Here is a 13,492-nt window from a genome sequence, read left to right on the forward strand (position 1 = left end):
GCCCTGGCTGTCCTGGAACTCACTCTGTAGACCAGGCTGGCCTCGAACTCAGAAATCTGCCTGCCTCTGCCTCCCAAGTGCTGGGATTAAAGGCCCGGCGTCACTTGGTTTTTTATGTATGCCAGCCAGTGACATGGTTATGTTCTGGAAAGAAACTGAAGGCACTGTTACTGGTCTGACAGTCACTGTGATCTGTGATCAAGACTAGTCATGGCCACAAATGTCCTTATTAAACCAGCTTTTAAACATTTTTCTTTAATCCCAGCACTTGGGAGGCAGAGACAGGCCGTTCTCTGTGAGTTCGAGACCATCTTGGTCTACAGAGTGAGTTCCAGGACAGCCAAGGCTACAAAGAAAGACATTATCTTTAAAAACTGAAAAATAAAAAATAAAAATATAAAAAGTTTTCATATGGTGCGGTATTTGGCTGCATATAGTCTCTGTACCATGCATGTGCCTAGTACTCATGGAAGTCAGGGTGGGAATTGGATGGATCCCCTGGGACCAGAGTCACAGATGGCTGTGAGACACCGTGTGGATGCTGGGGCCACTGAGACATCTCTCCAGCCGCCAACTTCTTCTTTCAGGCGATGCTAGAGTCTAGCCCAGTGCCTTGCACATGCTAGGCAAGCTCTTTACTGCTGAGCTGGAGTTCGAGCCCGGACCGTGAATGTTGGTGCTAGCTTCCTGCTGGGGCTCACGTGGCCTGTTGGAGCAGTGGTCTGCCTCTTCCTCAGTTGTCTGGCATCGGATTGTAGGGAGAGAAGGCAGGGTAGGATGGCCGGCCTGCCTGCCTTCCTTGGGTCCATTGTGGAGTTTGCTCTGGATCAGTATCGCCGGGCATGTGTGGAGAAAGTTGCCATTACACCTTAGGCTTGCTTCTGAGAGACCTGTCACATTGACTTCCTGTGCATACAGTGCTACCAGGAGCATACCATACATAAACTCCTGTTTCCATGAGCTGGCGACTACAATATGAGGATTTTTTTAGGAATGGGACGTGCACACTCGCCTGGCTACTTGGCACCCTGTGGTGACAGTTGTACGAGCCCTGCCTCTCTGAGGCCACACACTTCCTGGTAAGGTGCTGCTTCTTCTGCAGGTCTCCATCGCACCTCGGACAAACGCTGCTTTGGGCTTCTCTCAGATGCTCCCTCGGGACCAGTACCTCTTCACCAAGGAGCAGCTGTTTGAGCGCATGTGCATGGCCCTAGGCGGCCGTGCAGCTGAAGCCATCTCATTCAGCAGGGTCACCTCTGGTGAGCAAATAGCCCTTGGGGGGACTGTCAGTGGGCACTGCCATGCCTATCTCTTGGTGTTCAGTGCACTTGGCAGGGTGAGACTGGTGGAAGGTATGTGCAGGGCAAAGCTATGGGCAGAGACTTAAAACGTCATGTATTGGACTGTAATGTGATTGGTTAATTACTGATCATGGCTATGGCTACATCAAACTAGATGTTAGAGCATTCACTGGCTATCCAGAAAGGTCATGGTGGGTCTCAGGGCATTGTGCCTGAAGAGTGACAGGCTTAAAACAAACAAAAAAGAGCCAAGAGGTGGTGCTCATCTTTAACCCCAGCACTCAGGAGGCAGAGGCAAGTGAAGTGCTGTGTTTGAAACCTGGTCTACAGAGTGAGTTCCAGTTCGGTGAGGTCTACACAGAAAAACCCTCTTAAAAAACACCAAGCCAAAGAGTGACAGGCCTGGCCGTAGGCTTGAGCGGGTCACTGTAGGGCAGGCCAGCTTCCTGAGCAGTTACAGTGAAATGGTTGAGCAGCCACAGGCCCATACTGTGAAGGGACCCAAGTCCTGCATGTGTGTGCAGACACACAGCAAAATGCAGTAAGAAAGAGAGCAACAAAGTACCGTGCCCAGGGTCTGCTGTTGTGCAAGTTCTAAGCGCAGTGTCCTGGGAAGTTTGGTGTCGCTCCTTGGACTGTGACAGGGCCTGGGGTCAGGTGCCCCTGTGCTCATGCGCTCTTCAGGACTCCTCCCTTTCTTGATTCCAGGGGCCCAGGATGATTTGAGGAAGGTTACCCGCATTGCCTACTCCATGGTGAAACAGTTCGGGATGGCTCCCAGCATTGGGCCTGTATCCTTCCCCGAGGCACAAGAGGGCCTCGTGGGCATTGGACGTCGTCCCTTCAGCCAGGGCCTCCAGCAGATGATGGACCATGTGAGTGGGCACACACCTCACTGCTGTACACCTTTGCCTATGGGGAGACGCGTCTAGGTCTCCTGCAGGAGCCTGCGCCCTCTGATGAGTGCCCGGAAGACTAATGTGGGTGGGTTTCTGTTCTGGCCTCCATCCTGTGTAGTGTGTTCTTCTGAATGGGTCCAAATAAAACTAGGAACAATGTCAACTAAGGATACCAAATGGTAGGGCCTGTGTACAGGGTCCCTATAGCCTGCAAGCTGGGCCGGTTGGAGTCGCTCATGCAGTGCAGCCAGCTGAAGGTTGTCCAGTCGCTCTTCCTGTGGTAAAGGCAGCTGGTGGGGGTGCATCTTGGCCTGGGCTTCTCAGACACTGAGAGCGGGAGACACTGCTGCTGTGTATTAGGAAAGCTGGGCCTGGTCATGAGCCTGTGCTTTCTGCACCTTGGTGTTGGAGCTGGCAGCCAGTGAGTCTATGAACAACGGCCCATTCCTTTCTCCTAAGATACTTCCCTCCTCCCTTACAGGAAGCAAAGCTGCTGGTGGCCAAAGCCTACAGACACACCGAGAAGGTGCTGCTAGACAACCTGGACAAGCTGCAGGCGGTGAGGACATGTGGGGCCAAGCATCTTGGGAGCCCCTAGAAGTGTAGGGGACAGCATGGCCAATAGTGACAGCCCCAGTCAGCTAGAACCTGGTTTCCTGTCTTTTTACGATAAGTGTGTCAAGCCAGCTCAGCAGAGAATCTCCTCCACCCTTACTCATGCGCATCTTACACAGCACTGGGTCGGAAGAGTCTTGTTTGGTTTTGTTGTTTTGAAATAAGGTTTCACGGGGCAGTGGTGGAGCACGCCTTTAATCCCAGCACTCAGAGGCAGGTGGATTTCTGAGTTCGAGGCCAGCCTGGTCTACAGAGTGAGTTCCAGGACAGCCAGGGTTATCCAGAGAAGCCCTGTATCAGAAAAAAGGAAACAAAAAGAAATAAGGTTTTACCCTGTAGCCGTAGCTGGTCTGGACCTAGCCTGGCCTCAGACCTGTGTGCCTTTTTCTCTTCCTCTGGTGCTGGAATTAAGGATGTGATCATCCACACACAGCTCCTGGGAGAGTTTTGTCCACATCCCTCCACCGTGCTCCCCCAACAGGGTTTCTCAGTGTAGTCCTGGCTGTCCTGGAACTCACAAATCTGCCTGCCTCTGCCTCCCAAGTGCTGGGTTTAAAGGTGTGTACTACAATGCCCAGCTTTGGAAGACTTTTCTTAAACAGCAGGAAGTAGCAGGATATGGCCACAGACACAGGACCTTTAGGATAAAAATATTTTCTGGGCCAGGGATGGGCATGGTAGCATATGCTTGGAATCCCAGCACTCAAGAATTTTTTTTTTTTTTTTTTGGTTTTTCGAGACAGGGTTTCTCTTTATAGCTCTGGCTGTCCTGGAGCTCACTTTGTAGACCAGGCTGGCCTCGAACTCAGAAATCCGCCTGCCTCTGCCTCCCGAGTGCTGGGATTAAAGGCGTGCGCCACCACGCCCAGCTCAGCACTCAAGAATTTAAGGCAGGAGCATAGCAAGTTTTTTTTTTGTTTTATTATATTTTATTTTGCTATATATATATTTTTAATATTTTTTTTTCTTTCTTGGGTTTTTTTTTTAATTAAGTATTTTCTTCATTTACATTTCCAATGCTATCCCAAAAGTCCCCCATGCCCTCCCCTCCCCACTCTCCTACCCACCCACTCCCACTTCTTGGCCCTGGCGTTCCCCTGTACTGAGGCATATAAAGTTTGCACGACCAATGGGCCTCTGTTTCCACTGATGGCTGACTAGGCCATCTTCTGATACATATGCAGCTAGAGACACGAGCTCCAGGGGGTACTGGTTAGTTCATATTGTTGTTCCACCTATAGGGTTGCAGACCCCTTCAGCTCCTTGGGTGCTTTCTCTAGCTCCTCCATTGGGGGCCCTGTGTTCCATCCAATAGCTGACTGTGAGCATCCACCTGTGTTTGCTAGGCCCCGGCATAGCCTCACAAGAGACAGCTATATCAGAGTCCTTTCAGCAAAATCTTGCTAGTGTATGCAATGGTGTCAGCATTTGGAGGCTGATTATGGGATGGATGGATCCCCGGGAATGGCAGTATCTAGATGGTCCATCCTTTCGTCTCAGCTCCAAACTTTGTCTCTGTAACTCCTTCCATGGGTGTTTTTGTTCCCAATTCTAAGAAGGGTCAAAGTGTCCACACTTTGGTCTTCGTTCTTCTTGAGTTTCATGTGTTTTGCAAATTGTATCTTATACCTTGGGTAAGCATAGCAAGTTTGAAGTCAGCCTGAATGATAACCTGTCTAGGAATAAAATGATGTTCAGGGCTGTATCCAAGCAGCAGACCTCTCTCCCCGTTGTGTCAGTCAGACCGTCTCCACAGTTCAAGCCTGAGCCTCTCTACTCAGTGCCCTGCCTGCCTCTCCCAGACACACATACCTTGTTTGGTGAAGGAAATTGCAGTTGCCATAAATAAGCAGAGGTTTTGAAAGGAAATAGAAAAAGTAATGAGGCTGGCAGCTGACAGATTACTTTTAGGGTAAAAACAGGGAGCAATTCTTTGCTGGAACTGCCTTTGCGCCTGTGTCGCTGGGAAGTTGGCCTTTCCAAGGCATCCTGCTCACAGACACAGAGGCACCCTGTGGGATGGGTCTCCATTTCTGATGCTCTGCCCTCCAAGGCTCTCATCTTTGTCGGGGCACTCACACTGCCCTGTTTGTTCTTTCTAGCTGGCGAATGCCCTTCTGGAAAAGGAAGTGATAAACTATGAGGACATTGAGGCGCTCATTGGCCCGCCGCCCCATGGGCCAAAGAAAATGATTGCACCACAGAAATGGATTGATGCTGAAAAGGAGAGACAGGCCTCAGGGGAGGAGGAGGCTCCGGCTCCCTAGCCCCCCTCCAAGACCCAGAGAATGGCTTTCCTCCGCGCACCTGCGGTTATCACAGAACTCGCTCCTCAGTAGCTGCCATCTGCCTCTGAGATTCTCTTCACCTGAACTTGAACCTCAGCCTGTCAGCGCTCTGGTTTCTGATGAAGACTTCTGATACCTATTTATTGATTTATGATTAGTAAATTGTTTGCAGAGAATCTGAACTCTCCATGTGTATTGCTTTTCATGTGGGAAGTGCATGTGCTGGAGTTGAGCCCCTGGGGCTTCAGAGGCCATCTCTGTGTGGCTTGTGGCTCTAAACGTAGCCCAGCAGTCATTGGACTGAATGCTTCTGTTTGTGTCCTGGATTCCCTGAGAATGCTAATAGGATCCAAGATGAAAGACCCTCTGAGCCAACTGTCCTCGGCAGAGCTCCCTCACTGAGGGGGCCAAAGTCAGAACAAGCACTGGGTCCTGGAAGATACTAATACTGCCACCTACTGCTGTGTGCCACTGCAAGTGGAGACCCTCCCCTCCCCGCCTCCCCGCCTTTCCTTGTGTAGCGTGCCTTGACTCCCTCCACCAAAACTGATAGTTCTCACACATCTTGTGGTAGGGAAACCACATTTGAGCTGTGCAGTCACGGGTCTTGTTTTCACTTTATACTTTGAGTCTCTCACTGGAAAGAGACCAGCCCTTTGTGTAGGGCATCAGAGTTCAAACCATGCAGGGTAGCCACAGGCCTTTGCTGGTTCCCAGTTCCTGCCTGTGGAGCCTCCACCCTTGCTGTGCAGTCGTGCGTGGAACATGGTTTACTGTAGGAGCGCACTGTTCTCACTGCCCCGCATGGTGCATCCGCGGAAGCTACCGGCAGTGGGAAGGGGCTGCAGGGCCAGCAGCAGCTGGGGGAGGCGAAGGGGTTTGTAAGAACGTTCTGAGTTTGAGTTCTAGTTTTTAACCAAAGATTAGCACGTAATTAGGTTTTAATTTCTCTAAAGCAGGGTCTTGACTAGGCAAGATAATGCTGCAGACCTAGAAACCTGAGTTCAGTCACTGGGCTACTATAGTTATCCTCTGACCAGACCATGCCGAGACACACACATGCCCAGATCCACACACACAAGATAAGCAGGCCAGGCTGGTGGCACAAGTCTTTAAGCCCAGCACTTGGGAGGAAGAAGCAGGCAGATCTTGATGAGTTTTGCGCCCTACTTAGTTGACCTACAGAGTTCCACACCAATCAGAACTACATAATGAGACGCTATTTCTAAGATATATAAAAGACTAATAATAAATAAATGTAAAACTGTTAACCATTGAAACAGTTCAATCTGCCTACCTTTTGTATGCATATAATTCTTCTTTTCATAGATGTTTGTTTGTTTGTTTGTTTGTTTTTCGAGACAGGGGTTCTCTGTAGAGCCCTGGCTGTCCTGGAACTCACTTTGTAGACCAGGCTAGCCTCGAACTCAAAAATGTGCCTGCCTCTGCCTCCCAAGTGCTGGGACTAAAGGTGTGCGCCACCACTGCCTGGCAGATTTTTTTTTTAATATTGTGTATAAATGTTTGGCCTTCATGCTTGTATATATACCACACGTATATGCTTGGTATGTGTATATATCACATGTATATGCCTGGTAGACTATGCAAATGCTTAGAGGTCAGACGAGAACACTGGATCCCCTTGAACTTCAGCTGTGGCTGTGACCACCTTGTTGGTGTCATCAAACCCAGGCCCTTTGCAAGAACAAGAAATGCTCTTAAACACTGAACTGTCTTCTTAGCCCTCCTTTTTGTTTTTGTTTTGTTTTGTTTGACAGTCAGGTCCTGGTTATGGAGCTCTGGCTGTCATGAAGCTTGCAGTGATCCTCTTCTTTCTCTCTTCTGGGTGCTGGGCTATCTCTGTGTACCACCAAACCCAGAAACACTGTGCCACTTGATAAAAGGTGTGGCTTAGTGGTGAAGAGCCAGGCAGTGATGGCACACACCTTTAATCCCAGCACTTGGGACGCAGAGGCAGGCGGATTTCTGAGTTCGAGGCCAGCCTGGTCTACAGAGTGAGTTCCAGGACAGCCAGGGCTACACAGAGAAACCCTGTCTCGAAAAACCAAAAGAAAAAAAAAAAGCACTTACTGAGGGATCCAGTGCTCTTCTGGCCTCTGAGCTCGTGAACACATACAGCACACACAACTCCTGCAGGCTCACACACATAAATAGTAAGTTAGTAATCCTTTTTTTAAAAACAAAAAAGATTTATCTAATGTGTGTGCATACACTGTCGCTGTCTTCAGACACACCAGAAAAGGGCATCAGATCCCATTACAGATGGTTGTGAGCCACCATGTGGTTGCTGGGAATTGAACCCGAGACCTCTGGAAGAGCAGTCAGTGCTCTTAACCACTGAGCCATCTCTCCAGCCCTAAGTTAATAATTTTTAAAAATCAAAAAATCAAGGTTATGTGACTAAAGGAGTTCCAGATTATGAATAGAAGAAAGTTTATTACTGGCAGAGGCAGAAGGATCTCTGAGTTCGAGGCCAGCCTGGTCTACAGAGTGAGCCAGGACAGCCAGGAATACACAGAGAAACCCTGTCTTAAAAAGATGTGGTGAGGGATTAGGCAAGAGTTTTCTGACAGTCCCAAACACCCAGATTTCAGTAAGTACCCACAGGGAAGGGAGGGGTTCCTGGAGCAGCTTGCCCGAAAATAAAGAGCAGGTCACAGCCATAAGCTGCTAAGTCTAGTCATGCAAGGGAATACAAGCCCCTGCACAGCACACCTGGCTCAGGCACCAGGAAGCTTTCCGGTGGAATGGTTTTTGCAGAGTTCTCTGCCCAGGAGACCAGGAACTGGCGCTCAAGCTAGAGCGGGAACAACCACCTCAGCCTCATCTTTGCATAACCGTTCCCTTCTGTGAACCGAACCCACCCTGGTTCTGTGCAACAGAGAACAATTCAGACCACAACCTCCCTCCCCTAACTTGATTCTGAGTAGTTTCAGAGCTCTAACGCCCACCGATGTCACGGCAGCACTGCAGCTTGAGCTGGAACTCGGGTGCCGGCGCAGCAGGCGCAGCGCGTCTGTCCTGAACGAAAAGCTGGTGGTGGACATGGATGCCATCTTTGAGAGTAGAAAGAGACAGATACTGGGGAACGTCAAAAGAGGTCTGAGAAAACACTGTTTCAAAGAAGTGCACCTTGAATCGGGGCATTCCTTCCACAGACATTTTCTCTGGGCTGGGAAGATGGTTCAACATCAATTTCTGGCCTTTTCATCCACACTCAAAAAATGGCTCCCCCCTACTGAGGATTGAATTTAGCCTCTCATCCAATAGGCAAGAATTACATCTTCAGCCCTCTTCATTATTACATTATTTTCGTGTCTCTCTCTCTCTCTCTCTCTCTCTCTCTCTCTCTCTCTCTCTGTGTGTGTGTGTGTGTGTGTGTGAGAGAGAGAGAGAGAGAGAGAGAGAGAGAGAGAGAGAGAATATATGTATCATGGATGAGCTCAGCAGACAACTTGGAGAGCTTGGTTCTCTTCTACCATGTGGGTCCCAGGAATAAAATGACAGCAAGTACCTTCAACCCTCTGAGCTGTCTTGCCAGCCCTTCCTTTTTTATTTTGAAAAGAGGGTTGGGCTGGAGAGATGGCTCAGCGGTTAAGAGCACTGACTGCTCTTCCAAAGGTCCTGAGTTCAATTCCCAGCAATCACATGGCTCACAACCATCGGTAATGGAGTCTGATGCCCTCTTCTGGTGTGTCTGAAGACAGCTTACAGTGTACTTACATAAATAAAATAAATCCCATAAATAAAAAAAAAAGAAAAAAGAAAAAAAAAGAAATCTTAAAAAAAAAGAAAAGAGGGTTTAAGTTGCTCAGAAAGCATTGAAATTGCTATTGTCCTGTCTCATTTTCTAGATGAATTATGATTATGGGCCTGTGATATCAGGCCCGGGTATAATGTGGATTTTTTTTTAATTTATAGCCCTCTTAATTACTGAGCCATTTCTACAGCTTCTGTAGTGGAATTTTGATTAGGAAGAAACCTGGTAATTGGGAATGAGGAGTGAAAAAAGGTTATAGGCATACAGGTGTAGGACCAGTGTATGCCTTGGCTGTTTTGTTGTCGCTGCTACTGTGGGTAGGAATGCAGTATTGTATTTGGTCACACCTGATTCTCCCCCAGGACTTAAGTCAGGGCTAAAGGATTTATCTAAGTAAATGGGGGAGTTTGGGGCTGGAGAAATGACTCAGTAGTTACGATCACTGGCTGCTTGCTGTTTCAGAAGTTCAATTCTCAGCACCCAGGAACTCCGGTAGCAGGGGATCCGACACACAGACATGAAACCAGGGAAACACTCATACAAATAAAGTAAAAAAAAAAAAAAAAAAAAAAAAAATCTTAAAGGGGGAAAAAAAAGTCTGGAATGGGGGTGCATGCTTCAGTTCTGGGGAAGCATAAATTCCAGGCAAATCTATAATAAATGTTCCTGGGTGGACGGGGAAAGAACACTGGATCTAGGAGGGAGGAAGATTTTTAGAGTTTTAATTCATAGGTGCGTCCGGGAGCACGCTGGAGGTACCCTGCGGAGTTAGGAACCAGCGAGAACAACCAACCCGAGGGCTAGAAAGGCGATGGTCCGCCGGCGGGCGGGTTCGCGTGACGTCACTTCCCCTTCGCCTGATTTTGATTGGCGTTTGGGATTGGCCGGACTCCCTACAAGCCCAGGGTGCGTTGGGGTGCCCGGTCCTTTCTGCTAGGCCGTTCTCCTGTATAGGAGGTGAGTCTCTGCCGCCGCCGATCCCATCGTGGTCCATCGGGCTCCATCGCGCTCCATCCGCTGTCATCGGCGAAGAGAGGCCGCACGGACAGCCATGGAGGAGCCCTGGCGCCGACAGCACGGAGCCAGGGCAGGGGCGGGAGGACCCGGGACGGGGGCTGGGAACCCTGGCCTTGACCCGCCGCCCTCCTCTCCCTCGCGGCCTTAGGCAGCCATGGCGCCCAGCCGGAATGGCATGATCCTGAAGCCCCACTTCCACAAGGATTGGCAGCAGCGAGTGGACACTTGGTTCAACCAGCCGGCGCGCAAGATCCGCAGGTACAGATCGCGCGTGGCTCGCGTGGGCTCCAGGGCGGGGACGCGCGTGGGGTAGGAGGTGACGGCTGTGCTTTTCCTGCAGGCGCAAGGCCCGGCAGGCGAAAGCGCGTCGCATCGCCCCTCGCCCCGCTTCCGGCCCCATCAGGCCCATCGTGAGGTGCCCTACAGTGAGATACCACACCAAGGTCCGGGCTGGCAGGGGCTTCAGCCTGGAGGAGCTCAGGGTAAGTGCGGCAGGGTGAGGTAGGTCCCTCGGCAGGTCCCTCGGGCTCGGTGGAATGATGACATTCTCCGGAATCGCTGTACTGACTTGATGAAAGTACTTTTGAACCCTTTTCCATCTGAAGACACCGAGCTTTCTCGGCAGGGCCGGCGTGGGGTGGGGGGACTGCGAGGTGCGTGACCCGTTTCTGTTTCGGGACAGGTGGCTGGCATCCACAAGAAAATGGCTCGCACCATCGGCATCTCTGTGGACCCGAGGAGGCGAAACAAGTCCACGGAGTCACTGCAGGCCAACGTGCAGCGCCTGAAGGAGTACCGCTCCAAGCTCATCCTGTTCCCCAGGAAGCCTTCTGCTCCGAAGAAGGGAGATAGTTCTGTAAGTCCTGCGGGGCGGCAGAGGTCCGGCTCAGTGTAGATAGAGTCTGTGTTCCTGGATCCAGCTCTGCGGAGTTGACATGAGTGCAGCAGTGGGAGGTTAGAGCGTACTGGGGGCGGTGGTGACGCGTGCAGATCAGTGGGAGCCACTATGGTGTTCCTGGGGTTTTTTGTGTCTGTTAATGTTAGGAGCTATTGACTTGGAGCCTGGTATGCTGTTCTAGAGCGTTCACCCTACCAGGGTGTTCAGGGGCATTTCTGTACAGAAAGTATCTCAGTATCCAGAAGTTTTGTAACAAGGATCGCTGGGTGTCTTTGTCACTGTGGGCTTCCTGAGGGTGGGGTAAGGATGGGTTTCTTATGTTCCTTCAGTGGAGCCGTAGTCAGCCAGCGCACCGGGACGGATAATGCTAGGTGCTGCAGGCCCAGGCAGCCTGATCCTTGGGAACTAAAGCAGACCCCGTGCTAATGGGGTCTATAAGTAACAGGCATGAAAAGGAAGCTGGACTTTTCTTAATCTTAACTTTTTCTTAATCTTAAAACAGGCTGAAGAACTTAAGCTGGCCACCCAACTGACAGGACCTGTGATGCCCATCCGGAATGTAAGTGCACACTGCTGTAGGCTCTTGTAATAGACAAGATTGGCAGGGATAAAGTGTTGTGACAGACATTAGAGACTGGTGAAGGTTTCAGGCTGGTGAAAGAAAGTTCTCTCTTACCTTGGGAACAACCTCCCAATCTTGGGGTGGGGGGTCTTTTTGTTGTTTTGAGAGAAAGTGGTCCTCTGTAGCTTTGGGCTGGCCTTGAACTCAGATTGACTGTCTCTGCCTCCCATGTCCTGGGCTTACAGGCATTCATTCACTACCACCATGGACTAACTGCCAAGATGTGTTCCTTTTAGAAATGCGCGGGTCCCTAACTTAGCATTCCCTACTTGTTTGGAGTGCTTGGGAGTGTATTTTTGTTGTTCTCTGAAGGGGGCAGGCTTTGTGTCTTGGGCTTTCTGTTGCTATGATGAAGTGCCATGACTAAAACCAAGTTTCGACTTACACTTGCACCTTGGAGAAAGTCGGGGCAGGAACCTGGAGGCAGGAGTTGATGCAGAGGCCATGGGGGTAGACATGCTAGGTGTTGCTCTAAGCACCCAGAGCCTCCAGCCAAGGGTGGGCTACCCTGTGCAAGGTGGCCTGCACCCTCTCATGTAAATGAGAACTCTCTCACAGAGAGGGAGAGAGACAGACATCAGGGTTCCTCTGCAGCCTTTGCTGTCCTGGAACTTGCTCAGTACTCCAGGCTGGCCCCTAACCCACACCTGCATCTGCTTTGAGGGTTAAAGGCAAGCCCGATCTTACCTCCTCATTGAAACTTTCTCTTCTGCCATGACTTTGGCTGTGTCAAGTTGAAATAAACTCACCAGAATGTGCCTTACAGAGATTGTGGCTCTAATTTTATAATGTTTCCATATATAAGCCAAAGCTGGTTTTGAACCATGTAGTCTATGGTGGCGAAGACTTAGGATTCTCCCATCTCTACCTGACAGATAGTGGGGATTTACTTAAACCAGGTTCTGTGCCCAGAAGGCTGAGGCAGTGAGTCCTGTGCACAGGTCCTGTAGGTGATCCTGACTTCTGTTTTCTTTCCAGGTGTACAAAAAGGAAAAGGCCAGAGTNATCACAGAAGAAGAGAAGAACTTTAAGGCCTTTGCCAGTCTCCGAATGGCCCGTGCCAATGCCCGACTCTTTGGCATCCGAGCAAAAAGGGCGAAGGAAGCTGCAGAGCAAGACGTTGAAAAGAAAAAATAATGCGCAGTTGGAGAGTTGCAATAAATTTTCCATAAAGCAAAAGCTGGGCTTCCTTTGTCTTTCTTCGTTTTTTTGTTTTGTTTTTCGAGACAGGGTGACAGGGTTTCTCTGGAACTCACTCTGTAGACCAGGCTGGCCTCGAACTCAGAAATCCGCCTGCCTCTGCCTCCCAAGTGCTGGGATTAAAGGCGTGCACCACTACCGCCCGGCTGTCTTTTTTTTTTTTTTTTTTTCTTGAGCAATAGTTGTGTGTTGCAGGTTTGAGTTAGAAGGTATTCCTAAGAGATGTGATTGAGTTTCAGCATTTTGGGCCTTAATTATAACTAAGTGGGTAGGAGGGAGACTGCTGTTAATACCAGCTGTTGAGCTCAAACGTAAATGCCATAGCCCAGCCCTAAAGTTAACTTCAGCAGGGTCTTCCTTGGGGTTACCACTGTCTACTGTATCAGTAGCTGTAGCAGGCTCTTCTAACTTAGCCCAGAGGAAGACTGCTGCCTGGATTTTGTAGTAACTTGCCCCTCTTCCCTGGTGTGACAGGATTAGGTTTGCCCCTGACAGTGACTTAGAACCATGGAGCCCTGTATTACCCTGCATGTGCAGTGCCTGTGGTACATACAAAGAGGAGAGCCTCAGGTTTTGGGGCCTGAGGTTTTTCTTTTTGGCCCAAGCATTGCTCAATGCCTGCCTTGTCCCCTGAAGCAGTAAGCCACTGGAAAGCACCCTGTCAATGGGTCATAAGTTCCATGTTTGAAGGATTGAAGTTATTTGGAAGAGTAACCGGTAACATGCTGTGCCATAGGATGGCCAGGCATTGATGGCACACATTTTTTTTTTTAAAGATTTATTATATGTAAGTACACTGTAGCTGTCTTCAGACACTCCAGAAGAGGGCGCCAGATCTCATTACGGATGGTTGTGAGCCACCATGTGGTTG

General features: G+C 49.9%; 2 protein-coding genes and 1 non-coding gene across 3 annotated transcripts in view; all 3 read left to right on the plus strand.

Annotated features, from left to right (window-relative positions):
- Positions 1-5,285, plus strand: part of Spg7 (SPG7 matrix AAA peptidase subunit, paraplegin) — a 44,818-nt gene extending 39,533 nt beyond the window's left edge. Inside the window, exons 13-16 of the mRNA XM_029480259.1 lie at positions 1,103-1,259; positions 2,010-2,176; positions 2,682-2,759; positions 4,918-5,285. Coding sequence (XP_029336119.1) covers positions 1,103-1,259; positions 2,010-2,176; positions 2,682-2,759; positions 4,918-5,082 — 567 coding nt within the window. The 3' untranslated portion in view covers positions 5,083-5,285. The remainder of the gene's footprint in view (positions 1-1,102; positions 1,260-2,009; positions 2,177-2,681; positions 2,760-4,917) is intronic.
- Positions 5,286-9,745: 4,460 nt separating this feature from the next.
- Rpl13 (ribosomal protein L13) lies at positions 9,746-12,600 on the plus strand. Its single transcript, XM_021169719.1, has 6 exons — positions 9,746-9,841; positions 10,050-10,159; positions 10,242-10,383; positions 10,584-10,757; positions 11,302-11,358; positions 12,400-12,600. The coding sequence occupies exons 2-6, from the start codon at positions 10,056-10,058 to the stop codon at positions 12,556-12,558; spliced, it is 636 nt and encodes a 211-aa protein (XP_021025378.1). The 5' UTR covers positions 9,746-9,841; positions 10,050-10,055; the 3' UTR covers positions 12,559-12,600.
- On the plus strand, positions 10,439-10,524 carry LOC115031789. Its single transcript, XR_003837451.1, has one exon. It is a non-coding gene; the product is annotated as a small nucleolar RNA MBII-202 (small nucleolar RNA).
- Positions 12,601-13,492: the final 892 nt, after the last annotated feature.

Source organism: Mus caroli, chromosome 8, assembly GCF_900094665.2.
Source record: "Mus caroli chromosome 8, CAROLI_EIJ_v1.1, whole genome shotgun sequence".
Lineage (NCBI taxonomy): Eukaryota > Metazoa > Chordata > Mammalia > Rodentia > Muridae > Mus > Mus caroli.